The 12,907-nt window shown below is 52.5% G+C and overlaps 1 protein-coding gene across 2 annotated transcripts in view; it reads left to right on the forward strand.

Annotated features, from left to right (window-relative positions):
* RIN3 (Ras and Rab interactor 3) overlaps window positions 1–12,907 on the forward strand; it is a 124,134-nt gene that overhangs the window by 103,769 nt on the left and 7,458 nt on the right. For both annotated transcript variants that reach the window (XM_047862362.1, XM_047862361.1), the window contains exon 8: window positions 10,890–11,021. In XM_047862362.1, the coding sequence (XP_047718318.1) occupies window positions 10,890–11,021 (132 nt within the window). The remainder of the gene's footprint in view (window positions 1–10,889; window positions 11,022–12,907) is intronic.

A 12,907-nucleotide genomic window follows, 5' to 3' on the forward strand; every position in this document is an offset into this window, starting at 1 on the left:
ATACTACATTAAAATAAGAACATCCAGGGGTGCCTGGGTGGTTCAGTCAGTTAAGCGTCCCAATTTGGCTCAGGTCATGATCTCCCGGTTTGTGGATTCAAGCCCCGCATCGGGCTCTGTGCTGTCAGCTCAGAGCCTGGAGCCTGCTTCCAATTCTATGTCCCCCTCTCTCTCTGCCCCTCCCCTGCTCTCGCTCTGGCTCTCTCTCCCTCCCTCTCTCTCTCTCTCTCTCTCTCAAAAATAGATAAACATTTTTTAATAGGAACATCCACATACCCTTTGTGGATTGTTAACATCTTGTTTCATTGGCTTTATCACTTAAACACTCTCTCTGTGCATACATAATGTTCTTTCTGAATCATCTGAGCTTAAGTTACTTACATCTTGGCCCTTTACCCCTAGATACTTTTCTAAGAACAGGGACATTGCCTTGCATAACGACAGTAAAGTTGTCCGCTTTGCAAATTCACGCTGATACAATATTTTTACCTCGGCCACCCTCTGTATTCCGGGTTGTCACTGGAGCTAATAAGGTCCTTGCTGGCTTTTCCTCCTCCCGTTCGGGATCCGGTCAGGAGTCAGGTATCACAATTAGCTGTCATGTGTCTCTTACCTCCTTTAACCTGCAACATTTCCACAGCCTTTCTCTCTTTGCTTTTTTATGACATTGATGTTTTGCAGGAATACGGGTTTCCCTCCCACCACCCCACCCCCTCACCGTTGGTTCTTTTTGATGAAAGTTCCTCATTTTGTGTTTGTCAGATGTTTCCTCATGATTAGATTGAGGTTATGCACTTGCAGCCAGATCCCGACTGACTCTTAAATTCTCTTCTGACGTCGACATTCTGCGATCTTAGGACCCGGCCCCCTACCCCCAGACACTCAGCCGACACCTCCCTCCTGCCAGATGCTTCCAGAGGCTTGCTGCTCGAAAGTGTGGTCCGCAGACCAGCAGCCCTGCATGGAAGCTCTGGGAGCTATCGGTGACCCCGCGGAGAGGCACACTCCAGCTTGGGTCCCGCCTACCTCTACCACTGACCCACTCAAAGCCGAAAACAGCCCTTCCCTCCCACCCCACCCCCACCCCAGCCCCCTCATCTCCAGGGAAGAAGCCCCACCTGCCTACCTCTGACATGACACTGGCAGTAGCCTGTGGTGTCCCTGTGGCCTGGATGCTGGCAAGGCCCGCTGGCACTCAAAGAGAAGGACTGAACTTGGAGACGTCTGAGTTAACTGGCCGGGCCGTCTTTCCCAGAAGGGTATTGTTCTTTATGCCCAGGGTTCAAAAGGACCAGGATTTGAAGCCAACAGTTCCTCACTCCAAAGCCTGTGCTTTTGTGACTATAGGCAGCAGCCAGCCTAGGGACAGATCCCAAGGTTCCTGAATCCCAGTCACGTGCTTCCTCTACGGTAGCAAGTTTAGGGGCCCGAGTCAGGCAGAGCAGGTGTTCGTGGAGACAAATGGCTTTGGGTAAGCTTGGCCCTCCATCCTGCAGCAAGGAGCAGACTGGGTTGCACATGGACTTCATGAGGCTTGGGGAGAGCAGCCAGAACTTCTAGAATCATTTCTCCTGTTGCTTCCACAAACAAGCTCTTCCCACCTCCTCAAAGTCTAAGAACCTTCTCAGTGTCGAAGAACAGGGTTGGCCCCGCCATCGAGGAGAAATAGATTCAAGCCTGAGAGCCCCGCCCCAAAATGCAAGAGGGAGGAAGGAGGGAGGAGTATGGTGTGTACGTATGCGGGGCGCTTTCTCAAAGAACAGAAAGAACCTTCTTTTGATGGAGAGGAGGCAACGGGAGGGGTGCAATGACGGCCAAGAGGTTGCCTTTTTTCTGTGCCTTCAGTGGTCCGTGTAAACACCCAGATGCCATGCCGCACGAGATGGAACCTGGCCCCTGACCCTGGGGGAGGGGTGTCCAGCAGCCAGGTGTTTGGATGTAAGGGCCAAAGGGGTGGTGGTCTGAGGGTCCTGGAGCCCCTCTAGCCCCTCACCATTCACCCTACTCGCAGACATCGCAGAGCCAGCTGGGAATCTATAGCTGGTCCAGGTGGGGACAGAGGCTGCGAGGGCAGACCCCGGGGAGCCTGTGACATTGACCAGGGGTCAGGGGGACACAGAGGGAGGTCAGGCTCTTGGGTTTTTTTTTTCAATCTATGTTAAAAAAAAAAAAAAAGTCTCCTCCGATTTCTGATACAGAAGTCACTAATAATGTTTGTTGTTGAAAAAAGATGATGAGCATCTTGTTGGATTTCTTTTTGGTCTTCTTGAAAGAGATATAGATAGGTAGATAAATAGGTCATTAGTTAAGGAAAATACTTGCTGCTATATTTGCTAACATATTGCTATATGTTATATATATATTGCTATGTATTATAGCTATGTTGCTAATCCCCGCAATCTCTTACCCAATAAAAGTGCATTTCTCACTCATGTAAGTCCAAGCGGATGGAGAAGGGGGGGCGGGGCTCTGCTGCATGGAGTCATTCAGGGATCCAGGCCGAGGGAGACTGTCTGAGTCCTCCTGGGCATTGACATCCAGGTGACAGAGAGAGAGAGAGAGAGAGAGAGAGAACTCAAGGGCCAGGCCTGGAAGCAAAGCACAACCTTGCTTTTACGCCCCCCACCGCACAACAGAAATGGCACTCGGGCCCTCTAAGATGTCGTGCTCTGAGCATCAGAAGACACGTTGCCCTCCTGGCTGGCATTTCTCACATGCCGGTAGCCCCACGGGCACCGTGTTCATCACTGCCCACCTGTCTTGCCACCGAATCCTCAGAACCACTTCTTGAGGTGTAGACACTATTGTTGCCCCCACTGTAGAGCTGAGGAAACTGAGGCTCAGCGAGGCTGGGCAGCACACTCAGCGTCATCCCCGAGCAGGCGAGTGGAGCCAGGTCCCGCGCCCAACCGTGCGCTGTCCTCCCTCTCTGGGGTGTCCTGGGGTCAGCGAGGACCTCAGAGAAGTCAGGCCCGAGTCAGAGGAGGCCTCGCGCCTTTTCCAGCCAGGCTGGGACTTTGGGCCGCAGGGGTCCGAGCCCGCGGCCTGTGTGGCTGGACTGGCTCGCGGGCTGAGCTCTCCGAAGAGGAACCTGGTGAGCTGGAGTAATTTCCTCGGGGATGCGGTGTGGCTCAAAGCAGAACTGAGGCTTAAGCGGCGTCTGCAGAAAGCCCACATGACCCAACGGGGCAGCTTTGGAGGGGGGTTCAGTGGGCGGAGGGCTGGCTTCTCATCCCACGTCAGCCACAGACTGCGGGGAACCCTCCACCCCTCTTCCCTCCTCCCTGGGCTCCCGCTCTTTCAGCCGTGCAGCTGGGAGTAGTTCAGACTAGACCAGTGATTTTCAAACTGGCAGCCGAGAGCTCCCCAGAGGCCACAGACATAGCTGAGGGCCATTTGCAGGGGACAGTGGAGGGAGAGAAGAGCAGGCCAGCCCCCACTGTGAATCAACCAGAGAAGCCAAGTTCTGCCTAAAATACCCCTTAATGAAAGGCTTCCCTGGGCGCCTGGGTGGCTCAGTCAGTTAAGCGTCAGACTCTTGATTTTGACTCAGGTCGTGATCTCACGGTTCGGTGGGATCCAGGCCTGAGCCAGCCTCTGTGCTGACAGTCGGGAGCCTGCTTGGGATTCTCTCTCCCCCTCTCTCTGCCCCTCCCCAGCACACACGTGCTCCCCCCCCTCAAAAATAAGTAAACATTAAAAAAATGAAAGTCTTCCACTATAAAAGTAAACTGAAAACCTCCTGTTACAGGTGCTGCTCTCTACTTCCTACCATCCCGTGTGTTTATCAAATAAGTTCATTCATTCACCAGTGGGACTAACAAGAAATGACAATATGGATGTTAACAGGAAAACCCAGTCCCTGTTTTTAAGATGGTCACAATTCAAGTGGGATAACGGAGCATTAAACAAGCAACAGTCATACCGTGTGACAAATGGTATCCATTCATTCATTTAGCAGACATATTTATTAAGAACCTAGTGCGTGGGGCATCTGGGTGGCTCAGTCAGTTAAGCGTCCGACTTTGGCTCAGGTCATGATCTCGCGGTTCATGGGTTTGAGCCCTGCATCGGGCTCTGTGCTGACAGCTCAGAGCCTGGAACCTGCTTCAGATTCTGTGTCTCCCTCTCTCTCTGCCCCTCCCCCGCTCACACTCTGTCTCTGTCTCTGTCTCTCTCTCTCTCAAAAGTAAATAAACATTAAAAAAAAAGAACCTAGTGCAGGTCAGGCACAGTGGAAATACTGGATATGAACAGTGAGCACGATGAAACCCTTGCCTTCACAAAGCTTTCATTCTATGAGGCGAGGCAGGTAATAAATAAGGAACCAGAAGCATAAACTATGTCATTAGATGCTGAAACGTGCCAGCAGGCTGAATCAAACACGGAGAAGGGTCTGGGGAATGTCAGAGGCGTTTGCTGCTCTGCGTTGGGTGGTCAGGGGAGGCCTCTCTGAGTTAATGTACAGTATCCGTTTTCCCATTCTGCAGGGACAGGGCAGGGGAAACCCATCATAAGGGCATTAACCTAGTTTGTGGGAAGTGGGGGTCTTCAGTTAATACTTCCTGGAGGAAGGAAGTGACTTTAAGTGGGAATCATGGTGGAAAGTAAGAGTCAAAGCATATCACAGTCCTGTACCTTGTCTGCCCCAGGACTATTGCATCAGCCACCACTTTCAGTAAGAGCCCGGTCAACAGATTTGGAGGGACAGTTATAGTAAGATGATACACCCTTCCTCTATCTAGATCAGGAGTCTGCAAACTATGGCCTTGCAGGCCAACTCTGGCCCCCTACTTGATTTTGTAAATAAACTCATAGAAACAGCCACACCCATTCATTTACAGTGTCTATGGCTGCGTTTGTTACAACTCCTGAATCAAGTAGTTGGGATAGAGACCACATAGCCCTCGAAACTAAAAATAACTACTACCTGGCCCTTTACAGAAAGATAGGCCAACTGCTCATTTAGATCATTCTTCCCAGATGACAAAACCTAATTATTAACCCAGCCACTCACTTGAGGTTCACAGCAACCTGGCGTGACAATCGGAATTAATTTTTTTTTTTTAATGTTTATTTATTTTTGAGAGAGAGCAAGAGACACAGAGTGTGAGTAGGGGCAGAGGCAGGGCAGAGAGAAGGCTCCAGGCTCCACGCTGTCAGCACAGAGCACGACGCGGGGCTTGAACTACGAGCCGTGAGATCATGACCTGAGCTGAAGTCGGACGCCCAACCGACTGAGCCACCCAGGCGCCCCCAGTCTGAAGTCTGAGTGAGTTTTATCATCAGCCCGTTTTCACATGAGAAGACTGAGGCTCAGAGTGAGCGGCCCCAGATCACACAGTGAAGGGACAGAGTTGGGGGCTTCCTGATGCAGTACTCACACGGTCTGCACGAAGCGAACGCATTCAGCGCCTTTTTATCAGAACTCTCCTCGAAAACCTGCCCACCGATGAAATATGCACGAGGCACCGAGCCAGCCCTTTAACGTGTGATTGCCCACCGCCCCCCACCCCCCATACCTACTGATGGAAAACAGATGTGACTTTGGCACGAAAAGAAAGCAGAAATCACCAGGCACTGCAGGCTGTGGCCCAGCAGGGCTCTGGGAGGCACAGCCTGATGGACGTGGTCTCTGACCCGTGCAAGCCAGATGTTCTGATCACGGAGAATAACTTTGGAGCTGTGCCTCCGTATCCCAGTGCTGCTGGCTGAGGCCCCCTGTGCACAGGCTGAGCTCATGCCTTGGGCTCCTGGCTTCACGGGAAGGAGACTGCAGCCCTACCTAGCCCTGGAATATCAGAGAGCTGGAGGATTTAAACAATGCTTGTGGCTTATGTTTGTCTGCAAGTAGCTATCAAGTCAGAGAGTCTGTGTGGGCCTTTCCCACCTACATCAGCGAAGAGAGACCCAGATTCTAGTCATAGATCCATCACTAACCGGCTGTGGGGCTTTGAGCAAATTTCTCTGGTCTCTGAACCTCGGCCTCCCACAGTGAGATTGGGCTTGATGAATCCAGGGCCGCTGGTGTCCTGAGTCAGCTGGTCATGCCATGAGAGCTAATCACGTGCCTCTCTCCCGTTCCACATTCATGTTGGTAGCTTGAAATGGGCCGCTGTGGAAATATTTATACCACAGAAATTGGCAAACCCTGCAAATCGGAGCTTATTTTTCCCTTCGGAGAGGCAGTTGTTGGCCATTTCCCAGCTCACCGCTGTCTAAGACCCACAGAGGATCCTAGTATCCTTGACCATGGCCCCAGCCCTGGACAGGACAGGGCGGAGGCCAGTGGGAGCACACGTGTGGCTCCATTCAGTCCGTTGTCAATGTCCAACGTCCCAAGCCCTGTGCTGGCGACTGGAAAGGCAGTGATGGGGCAGAGGCTCAGAAAGGTTAAGAGACTTGCCCAAGCTCACCCAGCCTCCGTCCTGGCCTTCGAGGAGCTCATAGTCCAAGGAAAAGGGCAGGCTCTGAAGTCGAGGTGTTTGGGGGCTGGAGCAGGAAGTGCTCACCTGTGCCTGAGGATGTGGGAGAGGGCAAGGAAGGAGAAGTTTGTTCGGGAGAGCTAGGGAAGGTGTCCCCGGGAGAGGGAAATGGGTGTGCAAAGGCACGAGGAATGGAGTTCGGGGAATGGCCCCTGATTCAGCACGGAGGAATTTGTGTGAGAAGGTGATGAAGGCAGCATGAGGTTCTGAGCTGGAAGTTGGAATATAGAATAAGCAGTGGTGGCTGGGGGCAGTCTAGGAGGGCTTCGTGGAGGAGGTGGAACTTGAAGGAAGAATGTCGAAGTACCAGGTACCTGGGATTGTGGGTAAGAAAAAGTTGGGTTCAAGTCCTGGTTCACCACATCCTAGCCATGCAACCTTAGGCAAGTAGCTTAACTTCACTGGGGCTCACTTTCCTCATCTATAAAGTGGGCACAATGGATCTAACCCACCTCACAGAGCTGTTTTAGGAATCCATTGGTATAATATTTATAAAATATGCTTTGCTTTTAGAATGGCCCACAAATGTTGGTGCTGTGTGGGAGGGGGAAGGTAAGGACAAGCCATGCCCGATAGGTGACTGTGGCAAATACCAAGGGGCCGGAATGCAGGTGACTTGTTCTCAGGCCATCAACTAGACAGTGTGGCTGGAAGAGAGTAATCGTACTGGACAGGTGTTTATGGGCCCAGTTGTGGAAGGCCTTGAATGTCAGGGTAAGAGATCCAGACCTGATTCTCTAAGCAGGGGGGAGCCATTGATGGTTCTTGAGAAGAGAAATAGCATGATCAGAGCTATACTCGCAGGAGATGGGTTAGTGGACAGAGTGGATCAAAGGACAGAGGCCCTGCTGGGAGGGCAGGCATAGGGAAGTAGGGCTGGAAAAAGCAAAATGTGAGTGCAGGGAGCAGTTAGAAGGAAGATTCGTCTGGGGCTCTGACCTGCCTGGCCACAGGGAACAGAGAACCCCAGAGGAAGAAGGGGACTCCCAGGCCTTGCACCCTGGGACGGGGGGCAGGGAGCCATGGGCTCCTTGACAGAAATGGGAAAGTTTGCAGCCAGGGCTGGTTTCCAGGAAATGACGAAACACTTGGTTTGGCCCCTGGCGAGGGGAAGGACTCGTGGGGTGTCTGTAAAGGTCCACCGGAGCCTGGGGAACTTGGGGAGGCACCCCTTCCTGCTCACCGCTGCTGTGCCCTGCTCTGTGTCCTGGGGAGACAGAAAGGGGATGTTCACGGGTAGCTGGAGGGACAGTCGTGGGATCACGGGAGCCCTTGCAGTAGGTGGCTAAGCAGAATGTGCTGGGGACTGAGGAAGTGGGCCCCAAAGCCCTTCCTGAGTGTTGGCCAGGCTTCTCAGGGAGAGCATGGGGAGACAAAGAAACACATGAACCACATTCTATCCCCCACAAGGCACAGAGCCGCAGTCCGGAGGGCCTCTGAAGCCTAAACTGAGGGCCAGAGCTGGACCATCCTTCTTGCTGAAAGTCACTGCCCCCGGAAGCAGAGCTTCTGGCCCTTAGAACTATAGACATTTGGGGCTGAGTAAATCTTTATGATAGAGGGTTGTCCTGGGCATCGCAGGTGCCAGTAGCACCCCCACTCTGATGTGACAACCCAAAAGGACTCCAGATACTGCCAAGTGGCCCCTGAAGGGCAAAACCACCCCGGCAGAGAACCACTGCTCAAAAGCAAATTTGCTTGCCTGATTGTATCCCTCGGTGAGCTATTAACACAATACCAGGACGAAATCAGTGTTCTAGGAGGCACAGTAAAAATTCAATCAGCTCTAAGCCGGTGCGTGAGTTATAGGTGCATTCCAAAAGGCACAGGACTGTTTCACATCAGTTCCTAACTCGTAACTCAAACAAGAAAAGAATCTCCTGTAGGCCAGGATTCTAATAATTAAATTATCAGCATGAAAAACATCTCCTGGCACAAAATCTTTCCCCAGGAACTCGTTGGTTGTGTCTCTGGCTTATAAAGGTTTAGGGGAGAGCTTTCTCCAAAATGGATTAATTTTGTTTAGGGACGGGACAGGAATTTTGAAACAAATAACCAGAGAGCCTCGGAACACAGAGCTGCAGGGGTGCCTGGGTTGGCTCAGACAGTTAAGTGTCCGATTGTTGATTTCAGGTCAGGTCATGATCTCATGGTTCGTGGGTTTGAGCCCTGCACCAGGCTCTGTGCTGACAGTGCGGAGCCTGCTTGGGATTCTTGCTTTCCCTCTCTCTCTACCCCTCCCCCCCTCAAAATAAGTAAATAAACATTAAACACACACCTGTGCGTGCACACACACACACAGAACTGGAATGGGAAGAAGGCATTTCCATGGGAGCATGTGGGAGTGCTATGGGTAAATCCTTAAATCCTTGTATAGAATTCTCACCAAAATCCTATGGGATGTCGTGTAATCTGTGGCACATCATGCATGACTAGAAATACAGGCTCAGAGAGGTCAAGCAGTCAGCCCAGGTCACACAGCTGGTAAGAAGTGCATTGAGGCTCACGCTCTGGGTCCGACTCTGCTTTTCAGTGCTGTGTGTTACCAACCCCTTCAGCCTGTTTATTTCACAGGTGGGAAAACGGAGGCCCCTTGAGACAGCAGAACAGAGACGTCAGTAATAGCTCACTTTTCCGTAGCACTTTACAGGTACCAAACACTTTGCTGTTTTGCTCACCTTATTCTCTCAAAAACCCCGAAAGGCCATCAGGGCTCGTGCTGCTGGCCCCATTTTGCAGATGTAGGAACTGAGTGTGGCCAAAGCCGGCCACAGGGCACACTGTTCTCTGGGAAACCGACCAAGGATGGGTTGTAAGCAGAAGGGGCCCCCATGGGAGAGACGTCGTCAGAGGCCCCCGCGGTGCCAGCACTGTACCGTGGGGAGCGTGGAGGACAGAAGAGGAGCGCGCTGGCCTGTGCTGGAGAGGCGTGGACACACGGAGCCCACGGAAGCGCGGCTCGATCGTGCCTCCCGGCACCCAGGGGTGGGCGGCCTGTGCAGGCATGGGCAGCGGGACACAGGGCCTCCGGAGGGGCTGCTAAACTCAACACTGAGCTTCCACTCTTCTCAAACCTCTGTCACACCATCTCCTTTACTCACATCTTTCTGGTCCCTGCTGGAATCCAGAAAAAATCAGATCTTGTCACCTGGGCAGGTGACACCCAAGGAATAGGGTGGTTAGTACGAGGGCTTAAGTGAATGAATGAATGAATGAATGAGCGAGCAGGTGGGCTCTTATGAGCAAGACTCCTCCCGGGGCGCCTGAGGGGCTCAGTCAGTTAAGCATCCAACATCGGCTCAGGTCATGATCTTACAGCTCGTGGGTTCGAGCCCCGCGTGGGGCTCTGTGCTGACAGCTCGGAGCCTGGAGCCTGCTTCCAATTCTGTGTCTCCCTCTCTCTCCCCCTCCCCCACTCACACTCTCTCTCTCCCTTCAAAAATATATAAACATTAAAAAAAAGAGGGGGGGGAATGCCAATGTGCCAACTGAGGGACTCCAGGGGATTCTGTCCTTGTAGGAATTCTTCCCTCCACAACCAGCCCGTGCCTTTGTATTGCCAGTCAGTCACCAGGGCCATCCCGGAGCCGAACAGGGGAGGCATCTCATAGGCCCACTGTCCACCCTTGTCTCTTCCCCAAAGCATCTATTATTGTCAAGATCCTCTGAGCCATGAGAACATCTCCCACAAAAGCAGAAGTGATGGGTTACTCCTTTCAGAGGTATTTACGTGTTAAAAGAACCCCTCAGGACAGGGCCCTGCTTAACCCAATAGAGTGAAGGTTGAATGGTGGGATTTCCAACCACGTAGTACTGATTGAGGGAGGGCTTTCTGTTTTGCAGATGCAGAGGGAGATGTGGTTAGAAGGGACAGGGGACCCTCCCGAATACATCACTGTTAGACAGCTGCTTCTGGATGGCTTCCTGAATAAGTGTGATATGAACTTGGCTGTCAAGCAAGCAGCGAGGGTGGGAGGCACCTGGCTGGCTCTGTCGGTGGAGGGTGCAACTCGTTCTCAGGGTTGTGAGTTCGAGCCCCACGTTGGGTATAGAGATTACTTTAGGGATAAAATCTTAAAAAAAAAAAAAAAAAAAAAAAAAAAGTTAGCAGCCAGGGGCATTGAGGGGGAAGAGCTGGGGAAGAGGGAGGGGTTGGGACTTGACCACTCCAGTGGAGGGTGGCTCTCTCAGTTCCTTCTTCCTAACCCTGGGCTGTGTCTCAGACATCCCTGAGAAGGCTGGTCCCAGGTTGCCCCTGTCCTGAGTCATGAGAAGGCTGCAAGGTTCCTCTTCCAGGGGAGACCGGCCCCCACCCAGCGAACCGCTGTCCTCTTCCCGAGGGCAGAGAATGGCTCACAAGGAGAACCTCACACTCACTACTTTCTGCACCCTTTCTCCTCCCAGGGAAGCCCTACGGCGCAGACGACTTCCTGCCCGTGCTCATGTACGTCCTGGCCCGCAGCAACCTCACGGAGATGCTCCTCAACGTGGAGTACATGATGGAGCTCATGGACCCTGCCCTGCAGCTGGGCGAGGGTGAGTCCCCACCTCAGGCCCCTCTCCAGGCCGCCAGGGTCCGCTGCACAGCCCAACAAGCAACTTCTGGGATGCCAGATTCCACTGAGCCCCGAGGACAAGACACAGGGCCTGGACACGGGCCCTGTCCTGCGGGAGCTCACAGACCAGCAGGGGAGCTGAGCCAGTAAAGAGACCCTGTCACCACTGCTTGACGGATGCTGGAATGATGGGAAGTCCGCAGTGTATAGGCGCGCGGTGCCCAGGCTGTGCAGGCAGGGAGGGCTTCCAGGAGGAGGTGATACCTGAGCTGAGTGTTGAAGGCTGGAGAGGAGCCAGACCGTGAAAGAAGTGGGAGAGGCATTCTTCACAGAGGGAACAGCATTTGCTGGTAGCATAAAAGATAAGGCTGAATCAGTGGGTGGACCCATCAAGGGAAGGAGTCTGAGCAGGGAATAATGATCAGTTCTTAGACAGGGGTGGCCCTGGGAACTGTCGGCCCCCTCCTCATTCAGCCGTGGCCAGGTCCTGTGTCCGTGAGAGAAGGTTGATGCTGGGACATGGAACCTGCACTCCCGAGTAGGATGATGGCAGAGGTGTGTTTGCTCACCCCATGCTCAGTTTCCCTTCCCCTTTCCTCCTTCCCACCACTTCCCCCCCACCCACTTTGCCTTGGCCACTCCTCCACCAGCAATCCTTGAGGTGCAGACAGCCCAGATATCAGCTCTGACACGTCAGCCCCAAAGGACGAAGTGAGATTCTCGGGGCCCGAGTGTCCCCTTTGGGCCTTGTGGTTCTTGAGATAAGCTGGCCCACTTTACATCTGTTTGCATTTTTAGCGTGTGTTGGCCTCTGGGGTGACAGTGTGACATGGGTGGTTCTGTGAGTTCTTGGAAACTCAGGGGAGCGTGTAAAGCCTTGAAGTTTGCTGTCCCATATAACTTTGACTAGGGCCCTGGGACCTCCGGAACTATTTTTTCTCCTCTTCAGTTAAAAATGTTCTGCAGTTAACCCTGTGTCGGGCTCCACTCTGGGCATGGAGGCTCCTTAAGATTCTCTCTCTCCCTTTCCCTCTGCCCCTCCCCCACTCGTGTGTGCGTGCACTTGCATGGGTTCTCTCTCTCTCCCTCTCTCTCTCTCTCTCTCCTCTCAAAAAAAGTTCTGCAGTTGTAATAACCTGTCTTCCAGAGGGTGTAGGAATTCAGTGGAAGCCAGGCTTCCTTAAGCAGTGCTTATCTGCTGTCCAGTACATCCACCCATCCCTCCATCATCCACCCACCCATCTATCCAATCTACCCATCCATCCTTCCATCCATCTATCCACCATCCACCTATCCATCCACTCACCCGTCCACCCATCCATCCATCATCCACCCACCCATGTATCTCTCTGTCCATCCATCCATCATCTACCCACCCATCATCCACCCACCCATCTGTCTATCCATCCATCCATCATCCATCCACCCATCTATTCTATCTATCTATCTATCTATCTATCTATCTATCTATCCATCCATCCATCTACCCATATACCTACCCACCCACCCATTCATTCATCTACCCATATACCTATGCACCTACCCATCCACCCACCCTTTCTTTCATCCATCCATCCATCCATTCATCCATCCATCCATCCATCCATCCACCAACCCACCTATCCATCTTTCAAATTTTCCACCAAGGGCACTGCTGCTGATGTACCTGGGAAGAAATCACTTACAAATCCTATTAAAGAACTAGCCCCAACCCCATAGGTTTTTCTAGTGTCTTAGAGACAGTGTTGGAGAAAAACACTTGAGGGGTGGAATAATGGAGCTAGACCATGGGGCTCTGCCATGGTCTGAGTCCTGGCTTGCTCTCTAGCAGTGGTCAGCCAAGCCTTGGCCACTATGACTCCTACT

The sequence above is a fragment of the Prionailurus viverrinus genome, chromosome B3, assembly GCF_022837055.1.
Source record: "Prionailurus viverrinus isolate Anna chromosome B3, UM_Priviv_1.0, whole genome shotgun sequence".
In the NCBI taxonomy this organism is placed as follows: domain Eukaryota; kingdom Metazoa; phylum Chordata; class Mammalia; order Carnivora; family Felidae; genus Prionailurus; species Prionailurus viverrinus.